We start from the raw sequence: 14,896 nt of genomic DNA on the forward strand, positions 1-14,896 counted from the left end.
ATTTCAAATATGCTATCAACAGGTTGTCATGATTAACATTATCACATGAACAAAACTGCAGCAGGATCTCAAAGCACACATGAAAGTGAATCTTAGAATGCCAGAGGTGCATTTACATCTGCTTCAACATCACAGCAGTGAAAGCCTCCTCCTATTCTCTGAAGTATACGCTTATAAAATATCATTCCTGTGTGTGTAATGTTTGCACTGACTATAACGGTGTTAACTGATGAGATTTCATTCTCATATCAGTTTTATAGACAAAGTGACTCAGCAAACTGATTCATTTGGCATGTTCTTTCAATATGAGATATCCATCTAAAATTGTAAATACAGTAAAATAAGTCACATGAATAGCCGGCAACTCCACATATACTATTTTGTCAGATGGTTGCAGAGAAATCTTTATTGGAAAGTAAGAACCATACAGTAACAACATTACTAGCAAGTTTATTTTGCTTGAGAGGAAAAATGAATAATAAATATGCTCTGTAACTATAGATAACCAACAGTAGGGTTCAAAAGTCGGAGTCTGCTTGTGAAAATACTTCTTTTATAATATAGTGCATTTTTGGTTAAATATAACAAGTGAAAAGCTGAATAGAAAAAATGGACAAGAGTTTAGGATGTCTCAGTATTTGGTGTGTCATGATGATTGTTCTCCAGCATGATTGAGGAATTCACCTTCTTTATATTACATAATAACATTTTTCTCTTTTATATTCTTAAGATGTTTTTTTAAACGTATACATGTTTCCAATTTTCAGTGTGGTCTCAAATATTTGGAGCCCATTGTATATTGAGTGCATTTGTGGACACAGTCCCGAATGTGTGCTACTTACATACAGTATATCGGGCATTATTGTGCACATATGAGAATTAACTCAAGAAAATCACTGCAAGACCTTCAGTGATTGGTTAAGAGAAACATCCTTTGGTCGTATTTCTCCATATGAGCTCCTCTATGATTGCTGCAGAGTTCCCATGATGCCTCCTGCATGATTAGGTAGATGTAGAAGCATGTAAAAAAAGAAATGTAATATATTATTTTTTTCCTTTTCCACAATGGATGCAATTACAGCACAATCTAAAGACAAAAGAAGCAATTGAAAGATTATGCTGTAGATGTAAAGAATTTATAAAGGAAGAATGAAAGAGGAAATACTGCACATGCGTGTCAAGGTGGATTTTGGATTTAATATGATCGACAGACCGAACTCGTTTGATAAGTAAATTCCCCATGTCAGAGAGAACAGTGTTCCAGGAAAACGTATAGATGTTTTTTTCTTCACATGATATATTTGGCACAGAATTGCTCTGTGGTATTTTGTCTAAGTCGTTGTATAAAATGTGTTTGAGCTTTGAGGTTTTAAAAATAATTTTGGGCTAATGTTTGTGAAAGGTCTCTTATGCTCACCAAGTGTACATTTTACTGAAAAAACTGAAGTTCTGTGAAATATTTGATTCCTATTTAAAATAATTGTCTTCTATTTGAATGTATATAAAATGAAATTCATTCCTGTCATGGCAAATCTGAATTGTCAGCATCATTACTTACATTACATTACAGTCTTCAGTGTCACATCATTCTAATATGCTGATATGGTGCTCATTATTACCTCTATTAAAACAGTACTGCTTAATACTTTTGTGGAAACTGTAATGCCATTATTTCAGGAATCTTTGAATAGAAAGATCAAAAGGACAGCATTTATTTGAATTATTTATTTATTTATTTATTTATTTGCTAAATAAAATTAATTTAAAAAAAGATCATCTAATATGTACTATATGCTCCATGCTAAACTACATTGTAGGAATTACATTTCCTTGTTCACTCAAAGGATTAGCTGTTTAATAAGTCAATTTCATTCACATATTTGACAATGGCAATAACTGCCATTTTTGGAATGTTACAGTTCAAGTTAAGGGCTTTAGTTCGAGCTTATCTGCATGAGCTATTAGTTATCATAAATATTTTATGTGTGCCAAAACCTGCCATAAAGGTTTAATCTCTTTCGGATCTCAACTTCAGATGTGATTTATGCAAAAAATTATTTATCCGTGAACTTGAACTGAATGGTTCCTTGATGAATGTGTGTGTGTTTATATATATGTATATGTATGTATATGTTTCCATTTTTTAGAATTTGTTATTTTATTTCAGTTATTGTTTATTACTGCAATTGTTTTTTTGTTTTTTTTTAAAGGAAAAATGTTTTCTTTATTTTTTTCGTTTTCAATTATGACTATAAGTCTGCTTGTATTGTAGATTTGGTAACAATGACACTTTGTTACATTTGTCATTGCTAACCGATACCAGTCATTAACTAACTCTTCAGTGTCACAGTGACAGTGAATGTCAAGCAGGAGAGCCATGGGGTTAACTTGGCTTACTTCTTATTGCTTGTTTGAACTAAACATTGTTGTCTGCTTAAGAAATCGCAGCATTTGCCCTTGTTGGGAATGCAAATTTGGATCTGGTCCAGGTCTCATTTAAGGTGTGGCCTTCCCCACATGACACAGCCGTAACGTCTCTTTCCACTCTGAGATTGCTTGGGTAAACACGATACTGTTTGAATAACCCGAACAGTTATGATTTGCATTTTGGTAAGTAATCCATCAATAAGCACAGAAAACGAAATAAAACAAACAAATATAGTTTTTTGATGCATGGCTAAATTTCTCCAAATCTGTTCTGATAAAGAAACAAACTCATCTACATCTTAGATGGCCTGAGGGTGCGTACATTTTTAACAACTTTTAATTTTTAGTTGAACTGTTCCTTTAAAGTACATTTTTTTCCTAGCTCTGCAAACATGGCACTAAACGACAACGGCAGAAATCCGGTTAGTCTTTGCAAGTGCATACTTACAAGATACAAGATATTTCTGTCAGAGGAATGTACGATGTGAAGAGAGATAAGGATACTGATGTTACAGTTAACAGCATTAGCACTCAATGTACCTGATAAACATGTCTCCTGTCTGTCTGGCTGTTTCTGATTGATGGATAATCTATCCCACAATCCTTTGCTGTGCATGGGTCACTGCACAAGTTTACTTTTTCTGTACGCTTAATACAAGATAATTTATGCTAGATCGAATTTGGTAGAAAATCACAGTGTAATATTTCCTTCCAGCAAAAGCACTTTTGAGATTAACTTATATAATTATCATGATGAGATATTCTGTAAATCTCTAAATTGGGGGAAATATGTATAGCAGTTATATCGCATTGTAGGATTTCGCAAAAAGCAACTGACCTGGGGTGAAAAGGAGAAGAAATGTGTGATTATGCCCTGAATTACCCTTCCACTCCTTATGGTTTTTATAATTAATGGTAATCAAAAACCAGAAGCATTGCATTCTTTAATGGAAGGATCTGTTACGAGATAAGAGTTCACACCTACCAATTATGTTCTTCATTTTTCATCGGCTCTGTTATCATTCCTCCTGTCGCTGGGTGTTTCTGCGATGATTTCGCAGTTCTGCAGACCTTCATGTTTAATGTCTTTATTCACTTGGTCTGGGTCAGAATCGCATTTTAAGTTTTGCTCCGCATCTGTGGCACTGGCTAGGAGTGATATAGCCTCTTCCTCTACTTCTACATCACTAATGTCATTGGTCAGATCCAGCTGATGAGTAATACAATATTTTAGGTCCACTGCAGCAGAATCTGTTATAAAAAAAAGAGAGATTTTCATCACTTAGTAGCAATCACACAGCTTAAGAGAAAAAATCATTTTTGATCAAACATATTTCTAATCCAATGTGATATTGTATTTTATTATTTTCTATTTTATTTATTTTTTTTGTCTTTTTATGCATTTTTTTTCCCATTTTAGCATTATATTAGTAACAAAACCACATTTTGAGATTAATGCACCAAAGTGCAAAAAATATTTTCTCAGCTTTCTAATCAAATAAAATTATGTTTTATGATTTAAAAAGTAATGCAATTACTAGAATAATAAAATTATCTTTCTATTCAAAACTATAGTCAATAATCATTTAAATGTTGCCTGTCAAAAAAAAATTATTGAGAGAAATATTTTTATTCTAGAAATTATTTCCCTGAACTAGATTATTAATTCAAACATCATCCAAACATTTGGGGTCAGATTTTTTTTTAATGTTCTTAAAATAAGTCTCTTAGCTCAAGCCTGCATTTATTTGCTTAAAAATACAGTAAGTATATGATTAAAAATGCAGAAAACTGTAAATAGTGTTTTCTATTGTCATATATCTAAAATGTAGTTTATTATTTTGATGGACAATGGCATTTAAAATGAATAAATTTGGCATTTATTCTTGCTGATTAAAAATATAAATACTAACCCCAAACTTTTGAGTGGTAGTGTGCATTAAATAAGACATCAGTAATATTTTTATGTTAATTTCTTTTTTTTATTCTTTGTGCTCCGTCTGTGCATTATTTGACCTATACTTTGATTTCTTTTGAAGCTATTTTTTATTTGTCTTTAATGTAACTACCTAGAAATTAAAATGTTGCTTAAAAGCTGTCTATCTGTGACACCGTTATCATTACCTGTGTCTTCAGGGAAATGCCTGACAGGTACAAGCCCCTCCCCATCATCTGATTGTCCAGTCCTGGCTTGATGTTCAGATAAAGGTGATCTCTTGGACTCAGCATCAATCCCCTCACCCGAATCATTGCTGCCGTCCACAATCTCATCCTCTTGAAGCATTTCTGCATCTGTCTGTTGTTCATCCTGCACTGCAGGAGTCTGTTCTGCTGATGTGGCATCTGGGCTGTTCTTGGAGATCTCTGAGGAAACTTGAGAGTCAATAGATTCAGTATTCTCTTTTATGTCTGAATCGCTTTGATTGCTCAAACTAGAAAGATCTGACTCGACCTGGATGGTTGGTAAGTTTATTTGGGATGAGGTATGAGTTGAGCACATCTGTAGCTCGTTTTTATCTTGAGTGGTTGAAATACTTTCAGGAATACATGCGTCATTGATTGGAGATGGCGATTCTGGGTAAAGTGTTGCATGCTGGGAAAAGACTGTGTCAGTCTCCTCTTTCTGGATTAAAGGTTCCTTCTCATTTTCGAAACCTACTTCTGTTGTCCCATCCCTCTTTATAATCTCTGTGTATGATTCCTCCTTCCTGAGCACAGTCACGTTCACTGCTTTATCTACATCCACATGTGACATTCCTTCCTTATCTTGGCTCTGTATGTCCTGTTGGTTTTCAATCATCCCATCTTGTTTGTTTTCATTTTCATTTTCCTCTGTGATGTTACCATATTGTATTTTATCACTCTCACAATTTTCTGTCATTTTCCAGTCCTGTTCTTTTTCACCCTCTTGTTCTTTCCCATTTTCATGTCTTTCATCTTGCCCCTTTTCGCTCTTAAACATTTCTGTAATTTTCCAATCCTGTTCGTCCAACCTTCTACTATCTTGGATTTCACCATCATCCTCTTTTTCAGTCTCATGTTCTTCTACATTTATTCCTTCTTGCTCACATGCTTTCATAATTTTCACTTGTTGTAGTCTTTCAGTCTCAGATACTTCCACCACTTTCCAATCTTCTTTTTCACCTTCACGTTCTTCTACGAACTCTCCATCATGTATTTTTTCAATCCCCAAGTCTTCTATCATTTTGTAATTCTGTTGATTTTCGTTTTCGTGTTCTGCCAAACTTTTCCCATGTTCATGTTTTTCTACAGTTTTCCCATCTTGCTTGTTTTCTTGTCCACATTCTTCCATCATTTTCACATATTGTATTTTTTCAGTCTCAAACACTTCCACAACTTTCCAACCCTCATTTTCACTTTCATGTTCTTCCAGATTTGTACTATGTTGTTCTACAGTTTTTCCATCTTGCTCATTTTCTTGCCCACATTCTTCCATCCTTGTCACATCTTGTTCTTTATCCCTGTCAAATGCATCCATAATTTTCCCATCCCGGTTTTCTTTGCTTCCATGTTCTTCCATCATTTTTCCATCAATTTCTTTTGCATTCTTATATTCTTCCTCACATTTTTCTACAGTTTTTCCATCTTCCTCATTTTCTTGCCTTTCACTTTCATGTTCTTCCGTGATGTTCCCATCTTGTTCTTTATCCCTGTCAAATGAATCCATAATTTTCCCATCTCGTTTTTCTTTGCTTCCATGTTCTTCCATCATTATTTCATCAAATTCTTTTGCACTCTTACATACTTCTTCACATTTTTCTACAGTTTCATCCTTGTTTTCTTGCCTTTCACTTTCATGTTCTTCCGTGATGTTCCCATCTTGTTCTTTATCCCTGTCAAATGAATCCATAATTTTCCCATCTCGTTTTTCTTTGCTTCCATGTTCTTCCATCATTATTTCATCAAATTCTTTTGCACTCTTACATACTTCTTCACATTTTTCTACAGTTTCATCCTTGTTTTCTTGCCTTTCACTTTCATGTTCTTCCGTGATGTTCCCATCTTGTTCTTTATCCCTGTCAAATGCATCCATCATTTTCCCATCTCGTTTTTCTTTGCTTCCATCTTCTTCCATCATTTTTCCATCAATTTCTTTTGCACTCTTATATTCTTCTTCACATTTTTCTACAGTTTTCCCATCTTCCTCATTTTCTTGCCTTTCACTTTCATGTTCTTCCGTGATGTTCCCAACTTGCTCTTTATCACTGTCAAATGCATCCATAATTTTCCCATCTCGTTTTTCTTTGCTTCCATGTTCTTCCATCATTTTTCCATCAATTTCTTTTGCACTCTTAAATTCTTCTTCACATTTTTCTACAGTTTTCCCATCTTCCTCATTTTCTTGCCTTTCACATTCATGTTCTTCCGTGATGTTCCCATCTTGTTCTTTATCCCTGTCAAATGCATCCTTATTTTTCTCATCTCGTTTTTCTTTGCTTCCATGTTCTTCCATCATTTTTTCATCAATTTCTTTTGCGCACTTATAGTCTTCTTCACATTTTTCTACAGTTTCATCCTCGTTTTCTTGCCTTTCACGTTCGTGTTCTTCCGTGATGTTCCCATCTTGTTCTTTATCCCTGTCAAATGCATCCTTATTTTTCTCATCTCGTTTTTCTTTGCTTCCATGTTCTTCCATCATTTTTTCATCAATTTCTTTTGCACTCTTACATTCTTCTTCACATTTTTCTACAGTTTCATCCTTGTTTTCTTGCCTTTCACTTTCATGTTCTTCCGTGATGTTCCCATCTTGTTCTTTATCCCTGTCAAATGCATCCATCATTTTCCCATCTCGTTTTTCTTTGCTTCCATGTTCTTCCATCATTTTTCCATCACTTTCTTTTGCACTCTTATATTCTTCTTCACATTTTTCTACAGTTTTCCCAGCTTCCTCTTTAAATTGCTTTTGACTTTCATGTTCTTCCGTGATGTTGTCATCTTGGAATTTGTCAACTTCTTGTTCTTTCATAATTTCCCCAACTTCACTCTTATGTTCTTCCTCACATTTTTCTACAGTTTTTCCATCTAGCTCACATTCTTCAATCATTTTTTCATGTTGTGTTTTTTCAGTCACAAATACTTCCATGTTTTTCTTGTCTTGTTCCTTTTTACTGTTGAATGCTTCCACAACATTCCCATCTTGCTTATATTCTTCCATGTTTTTTTCATTTTCCTGTTCTTCCAAATATTTTCGATCTTCCTCATGCTTTTCTGTAATTTCCCTATCCTTCTCTTTTTCTAGCACACATTCTAACCTTATTTTTTCACTCTCTTGTTCCTCCATAATTTTCCCACTATCAAATTCTTGCACACTTTTATCTTCTTCACTCTCATGTTCTTCAGTAATGTCTCCATGTTGTTTTCCTTCGCCCTTACATTCTTCCAACATCTTCCCATCTTTTCCACTCTCATATCTCTCCGTCATTTTACCATTTGATTCTTTTTCATTTTCATGTTTTTCCGAAGTCTTCCCATCATGTTCCTCTTGTCCTCTGTTCTTCTTCTCTCCAGTTTCAACTCCACCTCCCTTCCCTTCTTCTTCAGTCACATCTTTCCCCTCATATTTCATATCTTCTTCTCCATTCCCTTCATCCTCCTCCTCCTCCACCGTAGATATAACCAATGCCCGAGCAGTAAAATCCTTCTCCGCTTCCAGGTCTTTCAGCATTCGTGGATCAACGGGCAGAGCAGGAAGTGGCTTGGTGGGTGGCTCAGGTACCAAAACACACGATGGAGGAAGAAGAGGGTCTAAGGGGACATCAAGAGTCTCCGGCAGCTTCACAGATAGTTCAGGTGAATTCTCAAAACCAGGGGGAGGTGGAGGAAACTCATCCACTATCTGGGATTCATCTGGTTGGAGCTGTTCAGGGGTTGGTGGAGGTGGATAAAAGACCAGACTATCTAGTATATCAGATTCAGTTGCATTGGTTGTAGGTGATAGTTGAGTTTGGAGCCGTGGCTCCATCATCTTTGGTGAAGATAGCTGAAACTGGCTTTTGGTAGATTCCATTGCACCATTCTGAAGTGAGGAAGCCATAGTGCTAGTGAAAAGGATTGGGCTCCGGGATGTGGGATTCGACAGAAAGTAAGGTGAAATCACTGATGACCTGTATGGAGATGTAGGTCTAGATGAAGGTGATTCATTGAAACTGAAGATACTGTCCGTCTGACTGCGATGCAGTCGTCTGTAGGGACTACTGACTACAACAAAAAGAAAGAGATTTGAAAACAAACTGTAGGCTACTAAAATATGAAAAGTGTAGTTACAAAACAAAACCAGTCTACTGTTCTTATAATCCACAAATCTATCTGCACGTCAAGTGGCAGCTATCTGTATAACATTACTGCCACTTGATGTGTAGACAGATTTATTGAACCACCCTGTTTATTTTTTTGATGTTCAACAATTTTATTCATTATGCATTTACATAACTGACAGCAGTTCCCTGTAAGTTTTAGTTGCTAACATTTCTTAATGGATGAATTATGAACTAAACATGAACATATTTTACAGCATTATTCTAGGTTAATGTTCATTAGATGTTAATCTATCCCCGGCTCTGTTTGTTTGAACAAAAAAAGTACAGTAAAAAAGTGATATTCTGAAATATCATTAGAGTTTAAAATAAAATAACCTTTTTCTATTTTAAAATATTTTAAAATGTCATTTATTCTTGCTATGCATAGCTGATTTTTTTTTGTAGCATCATCAATCCAGGCTTCAGTGTCACAAGATCCTTCTGAAACATTAACCTAGATAATGCTCTAAATGTAGCCTTTTGTACATTGTCATTTTATAATAGCTAATACAGTTACTGATAAATGCTAACAAAATGAAAATGTGTAGCCTTTACAGAGATGCCATATAAATGCAAAAAATAAATTACTTTGGATTTTAAAATAAGTTCTCAAAAGTAACGCATTAAATATTTGTTTGTGGGAAGATTATGTGGCCCTTGGATCTCAGTGTGTTACACTTTACCTGGAGATGTGGAGCTGGGACTGGAGGCTGTGGGCACACATGGGAAGGACAGTTGTCTGAAAAACTCTCTGGGGTTTACAGTACGCTGAGACACCAGAGCTGCTGCCTCCTGGTGGCCATAAACAGTATTATAATAAACAGCATGAAGATCACAGGGCAAATATTTAAGAGATGGGTTTAGTGCAGGTTTGATTGACAGAACTAACCGCAGCTTTTTCCACTGATTGAGATTTTGAATATCTAGCTCTGATTTCCTCTTCTTCACGCTCCCTTTCCTCGTGCTCCTGTGATATAATATATATTAAGAACATATACGTGCAAACACACATGCACACAGATAGAAACAATTTAATCATACCCATTTTATTTTCTCACGTTTCTTGGCCTCTGCCTCCATTTGCGCCTTTATTCTCCTATAAAATAAATACATAAAGAGTTCACCTTTGACCAATGGGAACTTTTTGCATGCATGCATGAGAATGTTTGACTGACCTCTGCTCGTTTATTTTCTGTTCTTTTTCATTCATCCTCCTCTCTCTCTCTATTGCATCTCTCCTCTCCTGAAGCATTCGTTCTTTCTCTCTCTGCCTCTTGTCCTCTGCTGCCCTCCGCTGTTCCTCCTTTTTCCTTTCCTCCTCTTCTCTCTGGAAAATACAGGAAGAAACTAACCCCTTGTCTGTTTTTGTATTGTTTGTGACATTTTTATATTTTTAGATAAATTTTCATCCTTTTTTTTTTTTGAGGTGTTGTAGTAAATGACAGCAGCATGTGATTCTTTGTTGCATATGTGGCTTTGGACTACAAAACCAAACATAAGGATCCATTTTTATTTTTTTCCTTTTTTATTCTTCCCATTGATTGGACGCATTTTAGGATTGGACAATATTTGGCCGAGATACGACCATTTGAAAATCTGGAATCTGATGGTGCAAAAAATCTAAATATAAAGAAAACTGCCTTTAAATTTGTCCAAGTAAAGTTCTTAGCAATGCATTTTACTAATCAAAAATTAGTCAAAAATTTATATTTTTATGGAAATGTACAAAATATCTTCATGGAACATGATCTTTACTTAATATCCTAATGATTTTTGCCATTCAAAAAAATGATGTTGTGGTCCAAAATACATCGTAACATTCATTCTTGATAATATCAACTCTAAAAAAGAATAAAGGGCAACAACAAAAAAGCAAACATAAAAAGTCACTCCGTACCTCCGCTTGGGCCCAAAAAGAATCTCTCTGAATTCTCTGGATCTCTGCAGCTGCGATTGTTCGCTTGTAATTAGTGCCCTGGAAATAGTAAGGAGACAGTTTGATTTGTTTACAAGTCTCCTGATTTTTATAGAGTTTAATTGCCACTGTACTTCTCAAAACAACTTCATCATAGTATTAATAAAGCCTTGTAGTAAGGAGTTGTCATGATCTCATACCACAGTGGCCTGACTGTCTCCTGTCCGGCGGCCAGGTCTCCCTCTCGGCCCCTGCGTCACCACTGCAGCATTATAGGCCAGCGTACAGATCCTCTCCTCTGTGATTTCTTCCAGAGTGTGGGCAGGAAGAAAGATGTGAACTTCCTGAAGCATCAGAAAGACAAAGATAGCATAGATGTCTTTATATTTTTATTTGATTTAAAACACACTGCCCAACTAACACAAACTGAATGAAAAAAACTGACTTTAAGGTCTCGCAAAACAAGAATCACTATTATGTTGCCTAAATCACTTAACTCAAAAATGTAAAGTTTTGAGGTTGTCAGAATACAGTTAAAGCCATCCCATAATCCCTGTCCTCTTTTACCTTAAAGAAGGCCCTGATTGCAGGTAAATGACTGGCACACTCAGCTCTGCGGCACTCATCCACTTCATTTCCTACCTGAGAGACCACAAACGCTGGTTAAAGGGAATAATCACAGTGTTTTACATTCAGCTGTGTGGAGGATGAACTAACCCATAATATCATAGCGATGCGGGGTTGAGCTTTGCCCACCCTACACATCCCATAAAGCGGCAGTCTAGGGTGAAGTTTAGCCGTCAGCTCTTTCAATCCACCTACTATAAAACACATGCATATAAACAAACCCGCAAAACACCAATCCTTATTTATCAAGCTTATTGTGCTCTGACAGTACCTCCAGAATCAGCCAGTTTGAGTCTGTTCATTATTCCATCATAGGTAAATAAAGCCCTGTGTACAGAGATAGAAGGAAACAGTCAGAGGGAATATTACATTTTCACTTTATTTCATTAAAATGGATAACTCAATTTAGGCAAGTTCTCTGACATTTTAGTAACAGGCATTTGAATTATTCTGTACTGATGTTTGAGTTTTGTTTTTTTGCATGCATGTACTGTATGTATGATTCATTGATAGTTTTCTTTTAATGTTTAATCCATACAAAATGTAAGTCAGTATATCACAAAATAAGAAATGAAAACTCTGTATTTCAGTATAGACATAATAAAAACTAATTTTAGGCACAAATGGCACCGTTTCCTGTGAATGACGCCCATATAAAGGACTCTTATTGGATCCCTAGGGTCTTCTGTAATCTGGTCACACCCAAAAACAAAAGGGCAGTTTTCCCACATTCTCATGAAAACAATGCCAGAATATACAATAGTAAATACAGTAACACAAAGTACAACCCTGAGCTCATTAAAAACAAAAATAAAATCTATGAATTTGGTTATTTGGACTCTGGAGCCATTATGTCTGTCATCCTTGGAAATCATTATAAGTGTGTCAGTCATCCTTGAAAGCCTAGAAAGATAATCACATAGACTGTTAATCCAAACATTTTTCAACTTGTAGGCTTTGAGCTATATTAAAAGAAGCAGTTTACGCAAAAGTCTTGAGCTGAAGCTGTTGACTGCATACGAGACACTGTCAAGCGTGTTACATCTAACTTGCGTAACAACACACATTTAAGCTACTTAGGTTCTATTATGTTATGTTACTATTATGTAGTGATGCATGTGACTTTTCATAAGATAATTAATGATGCAAAACACTACAGGCAGCAGTGTTTTTCAGTGGTCTGTTTTAAGATTTTTGGTTATTTTGCTTCTATAAAATGATTTTTTTAGTGAAAGAAAATATCTATAATACACTTAAGTGTTCATTATTACACTTTGGCCATCCGCAGATTTCACTTATTAATATATATCATTATTTTTAAGGTTTTTATCAAAGTGTTTCTTCATATATTGTATGACCTGATTTATAAAACATTTTATTCCTTTTTTTTTTTTTTTTTCTGGCTGTTGACTATTTTCTGATTTATGGAGTGACCAAAAGAGAGATCTAAATCCTCGAACTCTAAAATAGCAACAAGAATCCAATGTTTAGATGTCTGTCTTGGAAACTGAAAGTTAAATGGCAATATTTAAACACAGGATATCAGAAAATGATTGTCGTGTAAGGCTACTGTATTAATCTGGGTACAGTGTACAGTACAGTGATCATTATTAGTTCACATTTTTACCCTGTTCACCTCTTAAATCTTTTGTAGAACACAAAACATTATGCTTTATTATAGATACACATATTATTACATGCTATAATGTATAAAAATGCAGAGGAAATGACAGAGACAGGAAGGAAAATGCAGAATCCTGCTTTGTGTTTAGACTACCACCTTTGTAAGGTATCTGACTGGCACTTTCTGTCTCTGTTTAATATGTGCTTGAATCCATTATTAAAATTGAAATATCTGATAACCTGAAGTGGATAAAGCTAAATAAAGTAGGCTAATACAGATCTGAACTACACATGGTGAAATTAGGACATGGTTTGAATAATTTAATGAGGCCTTGGTTTAAAAACAGCTTAGAGTTTACCATCAAATCTAATGAAAGGCAGTTTGAATGTCAGGAAAGAAATCCAAAAGGTTTCTCTTATCAGAAACACACTGACTGAATAAAGTTCAGAATCATACAAACTTTTTTTTAGCTCATAAACAACCTACATTCTTTCTTTTGAAAAGTCCTTCCAGCAGCGACATTCTCCCTTTTAAAACGTTTCCTGTGACCACAGTAGCCAGATCAACAGGAACTGCTCTGTCTGTGGTCATGTCTGCATGGTCAAGCAATCTCTGACACACTCATGTCTCAAGTACCATGTTCAACAGATGCTTGACCCACACACACCTCCTTGCTTTAGCTTTATCATCTCAGATTGTAGGATAGTTTGTCATACAGGCTGATTTTGCAGATAAACATGGTCATTTAGATAAGCAGGGGTATTTACAGAGGAAATTGGTCTGGGAGGGGGTTGTTTGTTGATTAAGATAAGAAGGATTTTCTAAAATGTAATTAATCAGATCAAGACACAGCAGCATTGAAGTCTATACTGGACTAAGTACGTTTTGATGAAATTACGAAAAAAACAAACTTCAAAACGAAGTCATGATGTCACTTTTTTTGTGGAATTATACCTTAATTATTATACCTTAATTCTTTTAAACGTTAATTTGTTGTTCATTTAAACGGGGTCGTCTAGGAACGTTGAGGAAAGATCTCCCTAACAAACACACATATAAGCAAAGCCATACGTGTAGTGGAATAACTGCACAGTATTTTCTTTCCAAGGAATTTCAGCATGAGAATAGTGTTGTTTTATGTGGTTGTTGGTGTTAATGAATAATTAATAACAGTATATCAGTTGAATAAGCGCAATGGAAAATTGTCTTTTGTTCAAGATCCCGAAACACGCCTTTGAAGTGCCGCTTAGCAGAGTGGCGCAGCGGAAGCGTGCTGGGCCCATAACCCAGAGGTCGATGGATCGAAACCATCCTCTGCTAACAATTTTTCACCTTTACACAATTGGATATTATGTATGGGTTCTATCATATTTGGATGCATTGCATATATATATATATATATATATATATATATATATATATATATATATAAAACAGAACAAACTAAAAAATTATATTTTACATTTGAAACAGCTTTGCGTATCCTTATCACTATTTGTATTTATTTTACTTTTTTACTTGTAAGAATTAATTACGTATGGATTTAAAAAAATAAGCAAATAAACAAAAACCGTCATCATACCAGTTTGTTGACGAGCGTGGATTCAGGATGTCTTCTTTTGCCGTAAGTAAAGACAAATTGTATGTATCCAGATCAACTTCCCTCATAGATTTCATGATGTTACTTTAGAAGGGAGCCTATAATATCCAGACCTTAAGTGCAGAACAAACGTGACTATAATAACATGCAGTCATACAGCAGATCTCGTTATGGCAGGAGCTATATGTCCTGCTCAAAGATTAAAATAGCCAGCATTTGACAATTGTATGCAAACTCAAAAGGAAGCTTAGAAAAAACCATAAGCCACTCCTGCGCGGAATAAATAACGGTTCGCATTGTTAGGCAAAGGTTAGCCACTGATAAATCCCACCCATTCGATTTAAATTAATAGAACAATACTAAGTTAATGCTTCATTTTGAATGAA

The 14,896-nt window shown here is 35.2% G+C and overlaps 1 protein-coding gene and 1 non-coding gene across 4 annotated transcripts; one reads left to right on the forward strand and one right to left on the reverse strand.

Moving 5' to 3' along the window:
- Positions 1-373: 373 nt before the first annotated feature.
- Positions 374-14,787, reverse strand: LOC113038860 (trichohyalin). 3 transcript variants are annotated; one of them, XM_026196596.1, is made up of 14 exons: positions 14,493-14,787; positions 11,558-11,613; positions 11,377-11,480; positions 11,227-11,301; positions 10,860-11,003; positions 10,642-10,719; positions 9,920-10,071; positions 9,786-9,840; positions 9,634-9,711; positions 9,428-9,536; positions 7,088-8,646; positions 4,552-6,715; positions 3,413-3,678; positions 374-994 (listed from the first exon to the last, which is right to left on the reverse strand). In XM_026196596.1, exons 1-13 carry the CDS (start codon positions 14,585-14,587, stop codon positions 3,425-3,427), a joined length of 4,923 nt encoding a protein of 1,640 aa, XP_026052381.1. In that variant the 5' UTR covers positions 14,588-14,787; the 3' UTR covers positions 374-994; positions 3,413-3,424. The 3 variants fall into 3 exon arrangements, with proteins under 3 accessions (XP_026052381.1, XP_026052380.1, XP_026052379.1); XM_026196595.1 differs by having other exon boundaries at positions 4,552-6,050; positions 6,234-8,646; positions 14,493-14,786; XM_026196594.1 differs by having other exon boundaries at positions 4,552-8,646; positions 14,493-14,785.
- Positions 14,159-14,230, forward strand: trnam-cau (transfer RNA methionine (anticodon CAU)). The gene has a single exon. It is a non-coding gene; the product is annotated as a tRNA-Met (tRNA).
- Positions 14,788-14,896: the final 109 nt, after the last annotated feature.

This window comes from Carassius auratus, chromosome 21 (assembly GCF_003368295.1).
Source record: "Carassius auratus strain Wakin chromosome 21, ASM336829v1, whole genome shotgun sequence".
Taxonomy (NCBI): Eukaryota; Metazoa; Chordata; class Actinopteri; order Cypriniformes; family Cyprinidae; genus Carassius; species Carassius auratus.